The sequence below is a fragment of the Hesperophylax consimilis genome, chromosome 26 (assembly GCF_061612785.1).
Source record: "Hesperophylax consimilis isolate HC1 chromosome 26, BYU_Hcon_1.0, whole genome shotgun sequence".
Lineage (NCBI taxonomy): Eukaryota > Metazoa > Arthropoda > Insecta > Trichoptera > Limnephilidae > Hesperophylax > Hesperophylax consimilis.
Window position 1 is genome coordinate 28,483,351 of NC_142861.1, and position 20,395 is coordinate 28,503,745.

Here is a 20,395-nt window from a genome sequence, read left to right on the forward strand (position 1 = left end):
ACAGCTGTCAAAACCACAAAACCTAGCAATGGAGGCGCTATATCACCAAACAAATACACTAATTCAGGAAACTCAACAATGTTTTCAACAATTGGAACGAAAACCACCAAATTCAGAAGATATAGAGAGACATATACAGCAAAAAATCGACGCCATAAATTCGTAAGTAGTCGTCTTGCATTCTGTTTTAGGTACGAATCATAACCCTTTTCCCATTACGCATTTTATTGTTTGTTTTTTGCAGAAATTGCGAACGATTGGATATTATGATATATAAAGCTCCCGTAACACAGAGACAGATTGCGAAAATGAGATGCGACCAGTTAAAATATGACAATAAACACATGCAGGTAATACTTAAAAAAATATTTGGATGATTTATCAAAATTACATGTTGTGCAATTTCTTATTTCTTTCAATCAAACTCAGTGCTAACCAGTTTGACGCTAGCCAGTTCTAAAATATTTAAAATAAAATATCCCGGAAAATAGGGACACGGTTAATACACACTTTTAATTTTAAAAAGTCACTTTGTATCAGATAATAAACAGAAGTAACCGGAAATGGAAAGTAATGTATTTTAATAGTTATTTCGTTATGACTTTATTTGTTTTGTTTCGCGATCTTATTTCTCTTAATGTAATTTGTATATTATGGAAAACAGAGAAATTGCACCCCCAACTCAATTTTGTTGTTAGTTGACATACGATGAATGTACGCACTTGAATGTTTTCAATAACTGCACATAAATGTTTCTCAGAACTGAGTAAAGCCTCCAATACTGTAATTTAAATAGCTGATTAGATATAAATATTAATCTAGAGCAATTAAATACACTTACACAGTGTAAAGTGACTTAATGTGAATCATGCACTTTTATAAACAATTTGTGTGATTAGAGGTTTGTAGATTAACCTGTTTGACTCTGTGCAAAGAAAGGCGGATCATCTATACACGGTGTTCGTTGGTGGTAAAGTGCACTATCTTCGGGAGGTACGTGATTTTACACGAAAGTACAAATAAAGAAGATAAATAGCTTTTTCGAAATTCATTTGTTTTTTGGCTGTGAGAGCACTGTCTTCTGTTGATGGAGTACCAGATTTCACAAGGCATTGGAAGCCAGGCAAACTCTCAGTGGGATCATGTAATAGATGGGTATTTTTTAGGTCAGCCTATTGCCATTTATGTTTCCATCTATCTTCTGGAGTGCGAACTAACCGGAGGAGCCTCTCTCCTTCCATCCAGAGAGGTTAGAGGACTGCAATGTGGTAGATAATTACAAGAGATGTTAACTGGAACAAAGTTGGTTTGAGACTGAAACTTTTTTTCTTTTTAACTATTTTTTATTTAGCTATAAAATTTTATATTTTATATCTAGTGTACATCTATTCTAAAACTACTATAATAATATTCTATTATCTATGTACTAATATTTGAACTTCACAACATTGAGACATAATCCACAAAAAACTGCAAGGCTTCCTTAACATTTAGACGGATTATATTGAAAATTTTCGCTTGTCACATCTTATTGTTACAATTTATTCACTTTACTATTGTGATGAGGTTATCTCCTATTTTTATACAGGGTGTCCGGAAACTCGTAGTACAAGCGGGAAACTGGTGAATCTACATCACATTTGGAGTCGATTTTGTAGTATATTTTTTTTTGATTTGAGCTTTCGTTATCGAGTAAAGCGAGTTAGAAGTTGATTTTTTTTTTTTTTTTTTAATCAAATTCTTATAAATTATTACTGAAGATCAAAGTACCCAACTAATTAAAACTATTTGAAAGTAAAACAAATGAAGAAACTCGGATTTGAAGCATTATTTTGAAATCACCCTTCATTTAATCCGGTGTAATCATAAAATATTTCTGCTCTGCAGGGTTAAAACATCTGTTGTTCAACCCTAAACACCAGAAAAAACTTTAACCCTAAAATAGCCGAAAAATATTATTTTTTGTTTTTTTTTTTTTTTTGTGAAAATGCTCAAATCAAAAAACTTTATGTTTATTTGGGTTCCCCATGTGGTGTAGATTCTCCAGTTTCCCGCTTGTACTACGAGTTTCCGGACACCGTGTATAGATGAATATGTATTATATTTAAAGAGTTAATAATGGCAGTAAAATTAGTTTTTCCATATCCAAAAATGTTAAGGCAGTATAAATCATAATTCAAATGGCGATGTCACACGCTTTTTGACTGGTCGCAAATGTCAAAGTTTTGAGAGTTTATGTCTTCGGTATTTTCCAAAGATTCAAAAATTTCCCTCCTCAGTATGCTGTAGTAATTAATATTATACATTTGTAAATAATATGAAATTTCATTCTAGGAGACTACCTCATTGAAGCTTGCCTCATAAATATGTATGCATAACATTTCAAATGTATTCTGTCGGTTTCCAGGCAGCCCTGAACAATCTGCAAGAGCGACGTCAGCGTGCGGTGCTGGAGGCCCAGCAACGCGAGCAGCTGCTCAGCCGGCGCTTCACAGCCAACGATACCGCTCCACAGCACACCTCCATCGAGGTGGACCACCACTCTTCGTTGCAGAATGCTCACCGGGGGGTGGATGACATGATTACCACAGGTAACAAAACACAACGATACCGCTCCACAGCACACCTCCATCGAGGTGGACCACCACTCTTCGTTGCAGAATGCTCACCGGGGGGTGGATGACATGATTACCACAGGTAACAAAACACAACGATACCGCTCCACAGCACACCTCCATCGAGGTGGACCACCACTCTTCGTTGCAGAATGCTCACCGGGGGGTGGATGACATGATTACCACAGGTAACAAAACACAACGATACCGCTCCACAGCACACCTCCATCGAGGTGGACCACCACTCTTCGTTGCAGAATGCTCACCGGGGGGTGGATGACATGATTACCACAGGTAACAAAACACAACGATACCGCTCCACAGCACACCTCCATCGAGGTGGACCACCACTCTTCGTTGCAGAATGCTCACCGGGGGGTGGATGACATGATTACCACAGGTAACAAAACACAACGATACCGCTCCACAGCACACCTCCATCGAGGTGGACCACCACTCTTCGTTGCAGAATGCTCACCGGGGGGTGGATGACATGATTACTACAGGTAAAAAAACACAACTCATCAGATATAAGAAGAGATCTGTAACTGAACATTGGACTAAATCGTTCGCATAGAGGTTTTGTTGTTGTTGTGATATGGTTTTTCAGGGGTGATGTATAACTTTCCTAACAGCCACGTGCAGCTACAGATAGGTTTGAGTTATGCAATTATTATACAGTAAAAGTACCACCCATTTCTTATTACTCCTGGTATGCTTATCTTTACACCCTGATGGCCTATTATTATTTTGAAATTTGCATTACACATGTTGGGAGAACGAGTTTTAAATACTAAAATATTTACCAATGTGTTCTGAAAGATATCCGTTTGTTGTTTGTTCCGAATACATACAATCGTGCTAGGCATCTCACCTTTTTTATGCATCCTGATATAAATACACCCATGGATAAAGCGAAACAGCTACAACATCTGCTTTCGTTATATTCAGATGAATGCGTTAACATTGCTACATAACTTATCCACTTACACATTTGTTATCATTTTACGTTTAATGTTATTTTTATTTATTTATTTTTTTTATTTTTATTTATTTATTTAATTCAAAAAACAGTTTTTACATAAAAAGCATACTCTGCACATCTCACTAGGGCATTCCTGTATCAAGATGTGCAGCTTTACAATAATATCATTTAAAAAAATACATATATGTAAATTAAAAATAATAACAACATTAAATTAAATTTAAACAAAAAAAGAAAAGTTTATGACACGGACGTTTCGAGACCGGTAGACAAAAATAAACAAAATTTTAGTAACAAATATATGAAAAAAAAATAAAAACAAAAAACAAAAAACAAAAAAGTCAACAAAAGAAGCATTATTAAGTAAGTTGGCAACAATAATATTCTTCTGTTAACTAAAGTACAAGGTACCTGTGCTGGCTTATCAGACACAAGCATAGGGTAACCATACTAACAATTACAACATGGATAGTATGAATAATAGATTATAAGAAAAAATAAAAATAACTAAATAAAAAAAAAGGTAAATAATAACCGATAGGTAAGTAGATAATATTATAATAAAAAGTAAGTATTTTAGCTAGACAATAATTAAAGTAAATATTAATACGATAATTAAGTAGATAATAATAATAATAAGTAACATAATAATAAATAACCAAAAGTTATTTTAGAAGTAAATAAGTGCATGCGCAGTAAGTAAATAAGGATTGTATCGAAACAGAGCTTCCACAAGGAATTATGATATAAGCGACAACATGGGTGATCCAAAATCATCATTCTCAGCTAGTACGGAGATTTTGACCATTTTCTTGAATGAATTTAACGTACCTATAGTTTTTATATTTTCTCCAAGCATATTATATAGCAACGGAGCTTTATATGAAAAACTCCTTTGTCCGAAGGATGTTCTGGTATACACCGGCTGATACATTAAAGAAGTTATCTTGAGATGTTTTAATAAAGATAATAAGAGATTTATATAATACCTTGTGATGGGACGCTTTCACTTCTGTATGATGGCTTCAAACTTCAAATGAACATTGTATGTGCATAATTGCAGGTTCCAACGTCCTCACCAGTCTCCGTAACCAGAAAGACACCCTCAAGGGGGCCCACCGCCGGATCATAGACATGGCCAACACCTTGGGCCTGTCCAACACCACCATCAGCCTCATTGAGAGGCGCGCCAGACAGGACAAGTTCATCCTGCTCGGGGGCATGCTGCTCACTCTCACCGTCATCACTGTTGTCGTTGTGTACTTCACCTAGACTGGAAACAGCTGTCAACATTTGTAAATCGTTGTGTACTTCGCCTAGTCTGGAAACAGCTGTGAACTGTTGTGTAAATCGTCTAGACTGGAAACGGCAGTCGGTGGCCAAATTGTTTTGTACATATCACTGGAAACAGCTGTTTATATTTGTAGATTGTTGGATAGTACAGCTAGAATGGAAAAAAAATCTGTTTACGTCTATAAACTACCTGTACTTGTGAACTTCAACTAGGATGGAAACAGCTGTCAGCATTTGTAAACCGTTGTGTAAAAACTGCTGTCAAAATTTAATATTTACAAATTTTGTAAACCGTTGTGCACGTCAACTAGATCGGAAATAGCTGTCAATATAATATGTTAACCGTTGTGTACTTTACCTAGACTTGAAACAGCTGCTAACAACATTGTAGTGGTGTCAAAGATATTAGAAGAACGAGATATGCTATGTTGGCCGCCGGACCGTAGCCGGAGTACTACCTAATTAGGGTACTTTGAACGGTATCGGGACGTGTACGCACAGAAATCTGTTCTATGTATTAGTGCGGATACCTTAGCGCAAGCGAAGTTGTGCAGTAGTATTGGTGAACAAAACCGGCGACACTCGGCAAAACAATTCCACTCAGTACGAACTGCTCATAGCACATCTCGTTCTTCTAATATCTTTGAGTGGTGTAGTACAGCTAGAATGAAAAAAAAGCTGTTGACATCTATAAACCATTGTATTCTTCACCTAGTGTGGAAACAGCTGTTAACGTTTGTTAACCTTTGTGTACTTCATCTAGGCTGGAAATAAATATGTAGCTACAATATTTTGTCAACCATCTGTATTGAAACAATTTTCATAATTGGAAACAGCTGTCAACTTTTGTATCCCATTTTGTAATACACATAGGCTGTAATTAACTTCGGCTAGAAGATGGAATTTAAGATTTTTTTAACATTATTTAGAGTTTTTATTTTTGAATGCTGTTTAATTATTAAGTCAGTAATCAACAAACATCTTCCTTCAGACTCTTGACATAATATTCACCCTTTTTCTTTTTCCTCTTTTGGTCCCCGCTGCTATCGAAGGTTAGCTACCATCAGGTCAATCATTCTTGCCTATATTAATAATCAATAGTTTGATTGTGAAGTATATTGGTATCAAGTGTGGATGATCAATAGTTTAAGCATGTATGAGGCACATATTTTCACGAATTTATAAATATTGTGCCTTAAAAATGATGTAAACTAGCATCTTATTAGGTAGGTAGTTCACTATCTCATAATTAAACTAAATGTTTCAATCATTCCCATTCACAGTAGTTACGTTACAGTTTGATATTGTTAACTTTTCAGTCAATGCCATCGCTAGTTTTTGATTTTATGGATACGAAAAAATTTAAAAAACAGTTTTTTCATTTGTTAGTTACTCCTTTGCCTCCTACGAAGTTAACCGTGTCAGGCTGTACGGTATTTCGGAAGGAGGCTCTCGACTAGCAAGCTGGAGGTTTCAGGTGGCAGGTTCAAATCAGTATATTTGCAGCACTTTCCAGAGTGGAAGATATTCTCAGTATCGCCCTGGTGTAAGATATTCAGGAAACATTGCTTGAAATGGTTTTGGCCGTGTTTGGTAATCAGATCTGAATAGCTAAGTACTTCCCCACCTTCCTCTTTCCCGTCTCCTTTCCCTCTCCACTATCTTCAGCCTCACAACACACCCCAATTGGGGATGTCATAGTCTCACTGGCATGACGGTTGGGAGCAGTTGGGACTCTTGTGCACATTCACACTAAAAAAACAATGTATCTTATAATTATCTTTGTGTAACTATGTATGTATATGCTATTTGCTAAGCCAGTGGTTCTCAATTAGTGATATACGTACCCCTGGGGGTAAGTGAGGTTGCTTGAAGGGGTACAAAGATGACTTGACTGAAGCTCATTAAAAAAAACCCGATTTTTCAGAGTTGTACATTTGTTTTGAATAACAATATGTGATTTACATTATTACTAGAATTGGTATGCCATATGAGGATTAAGATTTTATAGTTAATAAATGTTGAAAAATTAATTAAATATTTTGGCTACAAGGAGTACGCGAGTTTGGGCTCTTTCTCTGGAAAAACTAATTGGAAACCACTGCTTTAAGCCATAAGAAAATGAATAAGTAAAATCAATATATGCAATCAATGACCTGATAAGTAATTTTTAAGGATTATTTATAATTAGGTAGTAATGATTAAGTTCCGTTGCATGAATCCTACCAATGAAAAAGTAATAGTAAATTTATGAAAGGTTTTTGAAAAGCTTTTGCGATAAAATTTAAAATTGTTAAATGAAATTTAATCCACCGATAATATGTAATTTTATTCCTGTAAGGTCTGTGAATCCTTTTCGCGTTGACTGATGAAAATCTAGCCAGAATTAGAAATATGTATGAACATTTTTTAACAGTGTTTAATGTACCTACTTACATAATAATGTTACATTTAATAACTTGTTGAGAAAACTATCTTTACATATATATTTTATTTATTTATTTAATGCCCAGGGGATGTTTACATGCAGTAAGTATATCTTTAACTTAAGAAAGTATATCTGTAACTTAAGAAATAGCAAGTTTGAACATGAGAACAGAAAGTAATAAAAATAGAATTATAACTGATAAAAAAAATCTAGAAACATAAAAAGAAGAGAAAAACAATAATCATGTTTTGTATAAATATTTTTAAACCTTATTGCGGCGGTTGCTTGTGTAATCCATTGGCGTTATCCTCGTCTGCAGGTGTTTCCTGGGGCCTTTGAAATTTTTGCTATGTATTTCTCGGTTCCATTATATTTCATCAAAATGAAAATTCCACACACCTTTTAAAACTGATATAGTCATTAAAATTGATGAAACAAAAACTAGGGTTAATAGTTACCTATGTAACCTATTTAACTTAGTTTTTGTTACATCACTTTTCACGACTTTATATCACTTTTTGTAGGTGTGTTGAATTGTCATTTTGATGAAATACCCGGTCACTGTATTTCTCTTAAGTGAATTTATTTATTTATTTAACGCCCAGAGGGCTTTTACATGGTTGGTAGTATAATTTTAATTTGACAGATACTTTGAAACATAAAAAATAAGAATAAAATTACATTTGGTAAAAGCTATGCAACAAGTCATACAAACACAAGAAACAAAAACAGAAAATTATAGCTATTTGTAGGTTTACATGATGTGTTTAGGAGTATTGTTGAAATAAATGTTTTAAATGATCCACAAAACTTGCCAAATTGGTATTGAATATGTCAACATCAATATTATAAGCATAATTGTCAAAATGCTGATTGGTCGGTAAATATTTTCGATTCCAGATAAATTTAAAAATAAAATACTGTTTTTAAATCATATGAAAGATTTAAGTATTATAAACAATTAATAATACATATATGCAATTAAAAATATTAAAATTTTAAAAACATAGAAAGTTTTTTAAGAAGCTTATCTATGGTTTTTATTGTGTTAACTGTAATTACCTTTTTCACAAAACTAAAAAACATATTTAATTGGACAAAGATATTGTCACTTAACTTTTTTGCATTTTATATTAAAAAAATATGATTAAAATTTGCAAACTTAATTTTTTTTTCAGGAGTGTCTAAAGTAAACTTTTGTATGCAACTGAAAGTGTGGTGGTCTCTATTTCTAACACTGTTGAAGTCATATTTCTCACCCTAATACAAAGCTTGAATTTTATTAATTTTATGAATCAGGCTGGGAGAAATATCTCCTAAAATTGTTCTAGGGGTTAAGACAATTTATAATAATTTGTGTTTTCCTATGCGAGGGTTTTTTTTCATTCACCAGTTTCCCGTTTGTACCACTAGTTTCCGGACACCGTGTATAAGTAAATTGTGTTCAAATGGGAAAGGGATGAGATTGGTAGGGAAAGAGAAAATACAACATAATAGGGTAGAAGTGGTGCATTAAAATGTATTAAGGGCATATAAACTGATTTTAGTTTCGAGTTGATAGTGACATTGTAAGGCAACTTATTCCTAAGATGTGTTTGAATTGTAAATCATAGATAATAGAAACAAAGGGAGCTATTGCATGAAAGTGTGCTGATTATCACCGAGCTACTTTAGGAACTATCAAAGCGGTAAATAAAAGTTATGCATTTGGTATGTCGGTAAAAACAAAGATGAGGCGCCGCTCTGCGTGTACGTGATTTGCAGTAGCATGGGTGAACGATGTTTGCAACACTTTTGAGCGAGTGGTTTCATACTGAAAATAGTAAATGGCCCATCTCCCTTGTTTTTATTATGTGCGATATGAATGATATTTAGTGGTGGGTGAGAATTAGAAGTGTTCTCGTTATCACTTGAGTTAAGACAGACAGATTTGTGGCTGATTTCTAGAATATATAGCAGTAGTTTGGTTGAGTTGCTCAAGAATATTGAAGCCAAATACTGATTGAATTTATATTATATTCCATTTAAAATGTTTTTTCTAAATACATATTTATAAAATTATGATTGTTATTTTGTAGATTTTAATTTTGTTCTTTTAATATTCATAAATTATTTTTAAAATCGAAAATGCATGTAGTTTTATTTATATTCCTTAGAGCTCTGTTGTTATTGAAAGTAAAAAGCTGCTGGGGACTGTTTCTAGTAAGAGAAGTGGGTGTTACATGTAGGATGCGAACATGTGTGTGTGGATCCATTTAGCTATGGATTAAATTATTAAAGCTTTTGTGAGTAGTTACCTTTATCTGTGGTAAAGTGTAGTTGTCCATATTGGCAGCATTGCATTAGTTGCGCTCTAGGTCATAAACCCGCCAATCAAGAGGAATTGTGTCATAGCGAAGAAAGGCTGCTCATTCCTCGACCGGCCGCGAAGACGTCAGCCGAGGTCACAATATGTTCATTGGTCCTACTCCTCGTCTTCTGAATCCAGGATTATGGAATTGAAGGCTGGCTTGGACAATTGAAGTTTCATGAAAATAAAATAATGATGTAATTCTACATTATTTTCACCCCTTTTTAGAGTGGTCAGTTTTGCAGGATCGTACTGGGTCGACGTACGCTACATAAGAAACGCATTATGATATCTTGACTAATTACAAATCCATACATTTTCTATGGAAATAGATGTTTTAGAAACACACTTACACAGAAACACACGCAATTGAAAAGAAACGTTGCTTGAAATTACTATTGCTATGATCAGTGAACCAGTATATATTTTTAAAGAAAAAATAAATTCCCGAAACTGGCATGCATGTAGTTTTGTTGAGCTATTTCAGGCTGCAGTTTACAGAATGAAGCAAACACCCCGATGATAGCCAACTTCCGGTAAGAGAGGGCAACAAAAGAACTAGAGAAATCAAAGACATATATGAGTCGTGTAATTTCTATACCCGCTATATCAACTTTCATTGATTTGGAGAAAACCGCAAAAAACTGTCACATCTCTAGCGTACATAAGTAAATGCATTAAAATTTTTTATATAATGAATTGGAGTAATAAAATTTCGAAAAGCATTTATTTTTCTATATATGTCTAGCAATAATTAAGTAATTTCGATAAATAAAATGGATATAGCGGATTTTGATACTCACTTCGTGATTTTGAAAGTCAACTGAGGCGACATGGCGGGTTTAGAAACTCACGCGTAGATCATTTTGACACACGAGCGTGGCGTCAGAGCGGCGGCCATATTGTATTTTGGCAAAATAACTGCTTGTGATTCGTTGAATCCGATATAGCGGGTTTTGATAGTGACTTTCTGTATGATATAGCGGATTTGGTTTCTCACTCGCAGTTTTAACATGGTTTTTGGTCATGATAAGGAGGGTTTTGAAACTCAATTTTAGGCTCCTCTTGTTGCTCGCAAAAATGTGAACAAGATGTCATACTCAGATCATTTTGTCAAAAAATCGGATATAGCGGGTATAGAAATTATAGGATTCATATCATGAATTTATAATACAAATGCACCACATTCATTGATGTATTATAATAAAAAAAGTAATGTCCCGGCTGGGCGTAAAACCAAATAAAAAAAAAATATTTATATTTTTGTATTCCTCCTATAGGTAGGTACTTATTTACATTTTCTTAATTAGGCAGTCGATAAGTAACTACCTACTTTACTTTTTTTTTTTTTAAATTTAATGGCATTTCACCCCAAAGGAGTGTTCTAGCCAGTGTCAAGTAATGAACTACTTTACTTTATAATTATAATTTACTTGTTATAATAATGTTCTTTGGCAAAAAGTACCTACCATGGTAACTAGCTTCTTACATAATTATTATCGCGTATATTATAGGTGCATCCGTGGTGGTTTATTTATGGTTATGGTCGGTTATGGTCAGAGATGTGCAAAATGGGTACCCAAAACCATTTGAAATGCAAAATGGAAATGGGTCAAAATTTTTCCATTTGAAAATGCAAAATGCAAAATGGTTTTTAGAAAAGCATTTCAAATGCAAAATGCAAAATACCCATTTTCAAAATCCATTGAAAATGCAAAATGGTTTCTCAGGTCAAACAATTAAAATAATTATAGAATTTTTAAACAATTTTGCCATTTAACCCTCCGTCAGGCACACCTATGGGCGAACCGAAATCGAGCGCACCCGGCCTGAGAGGCCACCAATATATTTTTAGTCCCCACCTTCCACTATATTAATTCTAATACAAAATACTTGTCACGTAGTCTTTACTAGGATCTATAGAAAGGAATTAAACCAAATATAACACAAAATAACCAGTTTATTAAACATTACCAAGCATAAACTAAAATAAACAATTTTCCAAAAACAGTGTTCAAAATAATTGGTCTAACCGAGATCCATAAAAGTAATAAAAGTTTTAAAGTAATAAAAATTTAAAGGTAAGGTAGGTGGTAGTCTCTACTGACTGCAGCCGTAGCCAGATATGGACGATGAGGTTCCCAAATCAGCAGCCGAAAAACAAGTTTGGCACAGCGCGTTTACGTGGAGTAAACAGATCGGTTGATGAAAACCTAAACATTCGTAATTCGTCATCCTCCTAAATCCTGATTCAAACACGCATATTCCACACTTTTGCCTTTTTTGAGGTGTTGTAGGGGATGTGTTTTATTGGAAGCGAGTTTGCAACTGAATCGGCATTCCACTTGTATTCAGACTTCGCCGAGCTAGTTGTCCGATGTCGCTCTCATCGCCTAAATCTTCAACCAAAGCTCGATCTTCAGAAGCATCATCATCGAGAAGAAACGTCACCATATCATCAGCATCATTGCGTTGAGAGAGATCATCTTTTCTAGCCATTTCGGCAGAAACATATGTATATAAAATGCCTAAAACTGAAATTATAATTCAATCGGGCGCACTCTGCCTGAAAGGCCAGGGTCCAATACAGAACTTATTTCTCAAGATACTGATAAACTTCATACAGAACAGGCATAATTGAGTATAATGAACAACTGCAAATAAAAATATCCTGAAAAAAGTCACCTTCAAAATTGTGAGGCAATCGGGCGCAGGCGGCCTGTGAAGCTGAGTGTAAGGTGTAAGTGAGCTGCGTAAAGACCGACGACTGACTGAAGACGGGCGACGTGTAAGGTTCCTAAAGTTAGGCGAGTAAAATGGAGGAAGGGCGGGGGGCCGCCTTTGAGAATTGGAGAGGGAAAAAATGTCTTTTGTTGGCCTCTGAGGCCGGCTGCGCCCGACGGAGGGTTAATAATGGACATCAATGTAGAACAAACATATTACATGATGGTAAATCTAAAAACACCACGACTACAGATTATGAAACCACAAAAAATTTGCGCGGGACTAATGTTGCCAACGTAAAAACATAGAAACTGCTATCTAACATTTAATATTACAGCGTCATGGCCATGTTCAGTATTTGAATCAGTATTTTTTGTAATGGTATCACTCAATTGACAAATGTAAATTATCTCTCATAGCGAGGTTGAGGACCGACTGATATTTGGCGCTTATGAAAAAAAGATGAGTGGAGATAGTAGGAAGAATGTTGCAAAAAAGCATTTAAAATGGAAAATGCATTGAGAAAAGCATTTAAAATGCAAAATGCAAAATGGTTTTTAGAAAAGCATTTAAAATGCAAAATGCAAAATACCCATTTTGCATTTTGCATTTCCATTTGAAATGGATTTATTTGAAATAAAGCACATCTCTGGTTATGGTACATCCACTGATAATCCCGTGAGAGGTTAATTCATAATAATCTTGGTTTATTTACAATAATCTTTGGGTGGTTGATTCATGATCACGGTGTGATAAAAGCTCGTAAGGAAAAGTCGATTACTCAATGGCATGATATAAAATTATATCTTTGTTATAATATATTGAAATCAAATAAAAACACATTGAATCCTTGTTTCTGTTTAATTTAAAATACCCGCATATAAATTTATTTCAGGAGAAACATACACATGTTTATTAATACCTACACAACACTCGTGCTGATGTTTATCAGCTGTTCTGCCTAATCAGTTTTTACTTATTTATGGTTTTTACTTTACTTTGACAGTTCAAGTTTAGTTTGTTGTCATTCCTAACCTATATTTCGTCTCGCGGTAAGTTTGACTTTTATTTAAAAAATAAACACATTTATTATTGTTTTGTGTGCGTTTATATAATTCGAGGTACATTTTACAGTAATTCCCAAAAGGCGGCATAGTTTTTCATTGAATACAATGTTTCTCAGTGGAAAAATAAACAGTTCGATTCAATGCTTCAAAGTTTATTATATTTGAGGAACTTGCGTAAATAATATATAAAGTAGACGTTTTTTGCTTTTAATCATATCCAAACCTCGTTATCAACAAAATAGGTAATCTACATTCTTATAATTCGAATATTTTTTATGTTTACGCGGGAATTTCAAATTAAGTAGGTACTTAGTGAAAATTATTAGGATGTACGTTTGTTTCTAGACAGAGAATACATTGTAGTGATCATTTATGGTAGATGGATATTATAAATTGAAAACACTTTGTATTTTTTGTTACATTACAGCCATTTTGCAAAAAAATAGTTAATATTTCCCCCACTCGAAAAGCTTTGGTAGATATACTTGTATAAATGGAATTCCAATGAAAAATATTATGGCTTAAAAAATGGCTGATTATATAAGTTTTATTATATACTAGCTGACATGTACCCGGCGTTGTTTGGGGACTTATAAATGGTTTGGAGTAAAGTTCTGAGGTCGTTAATTCTAGAGTATCTGACAACTGATACTCTAGAATTAACGATTTGAAATAATGTTTTGGTTGAATTCTTATTACAACACAACCTAACGCTCTTGAACAGTTCATATATGAAAAACCAAAAGAATAAGTGCACATGGATCTCCCCCGACGGCAACACCAAAAACGAAATTGACTACATAACATCAAACTATCCAAAAGCCTTCACGGATACGTCGGTCCTAACTAAATTCAACTTCAATACAGATCATCGAATGGTCAGAAGCAACATAAGAATAGAATCACCAAATAAATCTAGAAAACATTTCTCTTCACTCACTACAAAATACCACAGCGATGAAAACTTAAAGGTAATAGCACAATCTCTAATTAAATCAGCTGAAGAATTAACTTCGAGTAACATTGATGCTCATACGAAATATGGAAAGATAGAAAATCTACTAACTAAAGTAAAAGCTGAGACTAGCTAAAGAAACAAGTACAAGCTAAGTGATACAACGCTGCAACTTATAAAATAAAGAAAAAATCTACTTACAAAACATCCTAAAAAAGAGAACATAAAAACTATAACAAACTAAGTAAGGAAATCAGAGAGAACATCAGGAAAGATAGGAAGACCAAGAGGTTGCAAACATTAGAAAAGCATATAGTGAAAATAAGAGGAGTGAAAAAAGCGCTTAAAGAATTGAAGGAATCAAATAAGGAATGTATACCAAAACTATACAAAAAGGGGACTACTTCTTCAAATAGAAATAACATCAACGAAATAGCCACAAAATTTTACCAGGCCCTCTATTCAAGCCCAGACGACAAACAAAAACACGATCAGAAGACAAACGTCAATAAAGAGCAGAAAAACGTTGAAACCGAACCAAAAATACTTTCCAGAGAAGTAGAGAAAGCCATATACAGTCAGAAGATGGAAAAAGCTCCAGGCCCAGACAAAGTGACAAACGAACTTCTTAAAGGCACCCTAAAAGGACAACTACCAATACTCACTTCAATATTCAACGAAATACTAACAACTGGTCTAATCCCTACACAGTGGAAAACATCAAACATTATTCTTATATTTAAAAAAAGACAAAAGGAAGATATAGGGAACTACAGACCTATAAGTTTGATGTCAAATATCTACAAAGTATTTTCCAAGGTTATCCTGGAAAGAATAAGTAAAAAGTTAGACGAAAACCAACCACGGGAGCAAGCCTGCTTCAGACAAAAATACTCTAACCTGGACCACATACACACAGTGAAACAAATAGTAGAAAAATATAACGAGTATAATAAGAAAATATGCATGGCATTTATCGATTACTCCAAAGCTTTCAACAGCATAAAACACACATCTTTATGGGATAGTCTTGAACAGCAGGGGATACCTTTAGTATACATCAATATCATAAAAAACATATACCTGAATTGCGAAGCGAGGATCCAACTAGAAACCTTGGGGAAAAAGTTCAAGATCAGGAGAGGAGTAAGACAGGGAGACCATCTATCACCAAAATTGTTCTCGGCTGCTCTAGAAAGTATCTTCCGCAAACTAGAGTGGGAAAACTATGGTATCAACGTGCAAGGTGCAAAACTGAACCACCTAAGATTTGCAGACGATCTAGTCCTTTTCGAGGAAAACCCAACGCACCAAAATAAAATGATAGAATCACTAAACGAGGAAAGTGTGAAAGTCGGCCTATGCATGAACAAAGACAAAACAAAATTGCTTACAAACTCTAATCCAGTAACTATAAAAATTGACAACCAACCACTTGAATATGTGTCAGATTACATCTATTTTGGACAAATAATATCACACAAAGATCAAACCACTAAAGAAATCGAGCGAAGAGTAGCAAATGGATGGAAGAAATACTGGTCTTTGAAAGAAGTCTTATGACTTATGAAATATTGGCATGCAGAGCTCCGGGCCAAAAAGGCCCTTTTCTCTTTCATCATGATTTTAAATATTGGTTGTAGGATATTTTAATTTAATTTTGGTTGTTTTTGGAAAAATTGAAAGAAGTCTTGAAGTCCAAGAAACTAAGTATGCAAATAAAAAGGAAAGTCTTCAACACGTGAATAATTCCAGTCATTACCTATGGATGCGAAACTTGGGCACTCACCAAACGCCACAGAGAAAAGTTGGAACGCTGCCAGAGATGGGAAAATGCCAGAAAAAAGGGATCCAAATGATAATCTAGTCTCCTTCAACGGAAGCAATCTTCCGAACAGGCCTTCCATTGATATGCTTGGTGTAACTATAAGTGACCAGCTCAGGTACGGGGGCTCCATCGAAGCCAGAGTAAAGTTGGCCTCTCAGAAGCTGGGCGTACTGTACAGGGCCCGCAGATACTTTAATAGTACACAACTGCTCACCCTGTACAAATCGCAAGTGCGCCCTACTGTCGAATTTGGCAGCCATCTCTGGTCTGGAGCCCCAAAATACCTGAAAAAAACCCTTGACTCTGTGCAGAAACGGGCGGTCCGTTTGATAGATTCCCCAATCTTAACAAACGGACTGCAATCTTTAGAGCACAAGCGTCAGGTAGGTATGCTGTCCTTGTTCTATCGGTATTACAATGGAAGATGCTCTGAGGAACTAGCGTCATTGATCCCTTTGGCACCGGTGCGTAGTCGGGATACACGCCAAACGCGCGCCCAACATTTGTACACAGTTGACACTTGTCACATGAGAACGGGTCGCTTCTACGATTCGTTCTTAAGTTCAACAGCTCGGCTGTGGAACGAACTGCCGGCCTCTGTGTTTCCTCCCTCCTACAACATGGGACTCTTCAAGACCCATGTTCACTCCTTCCTCTCCAAAAAAGACCCTCCACACAGCATCCCCAAAGATGACATAGGCCCCGAGGGAAATTATTTTCTTCAGGGCCTCCTGTGTGGAGTAAATATAAAAAAAAAAAAAAAAAGAGAGCCATGGAGAGAAGTTTGACAGGAATAAGAAAACAGGACAGAGTTAGATGTAGCAAAATAAGGGAGATAACTAATGTTGCCGATATAGTTACCCGAATAGACCAACAAAAATGGAGATGGACAGGTCATATGATCCGAGACCCACAAGAGAAATGGTGTAAAAATGTCACTGACTGGTATCCCAGAGTTGGCAAGAGAAGTAGAGGACGTCAACACATGAGATGGGAAGACGACCTAAAACTCACGGCTGGACATCATTGGAGAAGAGTAGCGCGTGAAAGTTCCCAATGGAAATTGTTAGAGGAGGCCTATGCCAAGAGGATATATTATAACAAACAAAACATTTCTAATATTAATATACCTAACAGAAGTTCAGAATAAAAGGCTTATTATTATTATAAATGGTTTGGGGTGAAGTTCTGAGGTCGTTAATTCTAGAGTATCTAACAACTGGGTGCATTTTAAGATGGAAATAATATTATTGTTTTGTAATAAGTATTTGTTTCGACAATCTCGACCTCTTCAACTATTTACTTCTAAGTCATAAATTGCCCTTATACTTCTTTCTTCGTTCATAAGTCTTCGTTACATCTCATTTTACCACAAATAATTATTTGGTTCGTGTCTTCCTCGGACATCCCCGACTCTTTCTACCATTAAGTTTATGTAGTATCGTGAAATTCGGAGACCGGATAACTCATCAAAATAACCTATAAAAAGTGTTATAAAGTGATGAAACAAAAACTAGGTTAAATAGGTTACATGTGTAACTATTTAATCTAGTTTTTGTTTCATCACTTTTAATGACTTTATATTACCTTTAAAGGTGTGTTGAAATTGTATGAAAAATATACGTTTTGTTATCATAAATTTGTGAGCTGTTTTTGAATGTATACCAAAATGGATGACTGGTTTTGTAAGCATTCAAACTTTAACATTACAAACGGACACATGCAATAACGTTACAATATATCTAGACTTGTTATTGTCTCACAAAATTACGATCGAATGAGGCAAGTAAGAAACATTCTTATGTTTCCAGTAATTACTTAATTCAAATGTTGCTCATGTATGACAATGATAAGTTGCGTAGAATACTACCTCAAGCCCAACTAGAGTTACAAGCCTGGGTTATAAGTGATAAGTCAGGTTCCGCGATAACTCGTCAAAATGACAATTCAACACACCTATAAAAGTGCTATAAAGTTATGAAAAGTGATGAAACAAAAACTAGGTTAAATAGTTACAAATAGTTATGTCACCTAGTAATGTAACCTATTTAACCTAGTTTTTGTTTCATCACTTTTCATAACTTTATAGCACTTTTTAAAGGTGTGTTGAATTTTCATTTTGATGAGTCATCCGGTCACCGTTTTTACCTGTCACAGGTGAATAGGTATATAGAAACACATGCGTATTAGAATGCAACATCTTGTCAACATTTCAAAGCAATCGGCGAAGAATTTTCGGAAATTTAAGATTTTTTACAAACGTACATTTACATTTTTATTTATTTAGATTATTTACTTCTTGATTGCTTCCTGACCATTAAACAAACGGGTCACCGTGAATTTGCCAAAAAAACACAAATAAATGCCTTAATCCTTAATGGACTGCAAATCCGCTTTACCTGAATAAATTAATGTCCTACAAACCTTTCCATAAAAGCAAAATGTAACCATTTTGTTACTCATCCCTTTTCGTGTAAACTCGGTCGTATTAAATTTTTTTTAAATTGTAAATTTCGGCACACATGGAAAGTTCCTTATTTTCCTGGTGTTAATAATTTTTTTAAAGCATGTACTTTGAACTTTATTTTCCAGCTTTGTTATTACAAATGTGTTCTTTATGTCCTTTATGTATTATTATTAAACGAATTTATTATGTTTCTATCTGAAGTGTAATGGATCCATTTGGAATGGTTCGGGCTAAAGTTTTGAGGTTGTGCATTCTATTTTATCATAATAAGTATTTGTTTCACTTGATCGTGCCATGTCTTCCTCGGGCGTCCTCAACTTCTTCCACCATTCGCTTCCAAGTCATACATTGTCCTCACACCTCTTTCTTCGCTAATCACGTACGCCTCATTTTACCTCAATTAATTATTTGATTCGTGCCTATAATGTGACTCCATATCTCATTCCAGAGCAGAAATAAGAGTCAGGTCTTCCTCGGGCGTCCCCGACTTTTTTTACCATTCACTCCTGTATACCACATCGTTACTTTAGAAAATCTAAATTATATCGACTCCGTGTCTCATTCCCGTGCAGAATACCTCTAAACATTCCTGGCACTAATAAGAACAAAATCTGTATTTTCGAAATCGGTCCAGTTGTTTTGGAGTCTATATGGCACAAATAAAGAAACATTTTTAAATATGGAAGAAGATTATTTCAAAAATTTCGTAATAAACGTTATTTCACATTTTCATTTTTCTCCGGTGTTTAACCGGTATTATGGATGTACTGAGATTATTATCCACTCTAAAACGAGGCACAAATTACACCACCTGTATTATTGTATCATGATTTTTCGTGATACCGAAGAGTTAAAGCCATTTTTCGACCGGTCGGTGGCCGAGTTGACATCGCGCTTGGGTTCCACTCAGGCGTAGTGTGTTCAATTCCTCGGCCGGCTAAGTCCTCCATCACAACACAAGCAACATTTTCAGCTTTCTGTGGTGGTAGTAGGAGATTTTCAAATATTGTCAGGTTATTCGTAACCCGGGAATGTTTGTCTTTCTTTTTAAAAAAAAAATAAAAAAATAAGTGACTCAGACTGCAAAAATATTTTGGTTAAAAACTTTTAAAGCTTTTTGTTTTTCATCTCTCGTAACCAGTGGCGTATACAGAGTTTTAATCAGGGTAGGCTGTAGGAAAAATAACAAATTAATTGGCATTAAAAAGTTTTCTCTAAGTATGGCTACGCTGCTGGCTTTATCCAATGTTTGGTTTGGATTGCAGCCACATCAAATATCTAAATAAGCAATTCATTTATTCACATTATAAGCCAAATACTGGTTATATAAAATTTGTTCCTTTTTCGACACTAACACAAATGAGTCTTCCCTCGAATCGCATACATGTACATTTTTGTAAATAATAATGTCAACATTTGAATATGACATGTGTGTCATTTTGTATACTTAGTTCCTGCTTTTCACACAGTGCTTTACATAGTACTTTACATAGTACACACTTTATATAGTAAGGCGGTCGGTGGGGCGAGGGCGTATATTTGAAAATGAAGATTGTTTTCTTCCAATAATTTTATACATTTCAATATTATGTATTTATACTGTACGCGAGTATGTAGGGTAGGCAGTGCTTATGCGCCAATAATAATTGGATGACTTGTATAGCGCCGTTTTTGTGCAAAATC

General features: G+C 34.9%; 2 protein-coding genes across 2 annotated transcripts in view; both read left to right on the forward strand.

The window, feature by feature from the left end:
- Nucleotides 1-9,440, forward strand: Membrin (golgi SNAP receptor complex member 2). The gene is made up of 4 exons (XM_089647164.1): nucleotides 1-162; nucleotides 245-350; nucleotides 2,408-2,591; nucleotides 4,664-9,440. The coding sequence occupies exons 1-4, from the start codon at nucleotides 29-31 to the stop codon at nucleotides 4,870-4,872; spliced, it is 633 nt and encodes a 210-aa protein (XP_089503290.1). The 5' UTR covers nucleotides 1-28; the 3' UTR covers nucleotides 4,873-9,440.
- A 3,960-nt stretch (nucleotides 9,441-13,400) lies between these two features.
- The window catches only part of LOC149411387 (uncharacterized), a 710,246-nt gene continuing 703,251 nt past the window's right edge, over nucleotides 13,401-20,395 (forward strand). Inside the window, exon 1 of the mRNA XM_089647696.1 lies at nucleotides 13,401-13,447. The gene's annotated coding sequence lies outside the window, so the exon portion shown is untranslated. The remainder of the gene's footprint in view (nucleotides 13,448-20,395) is intronic.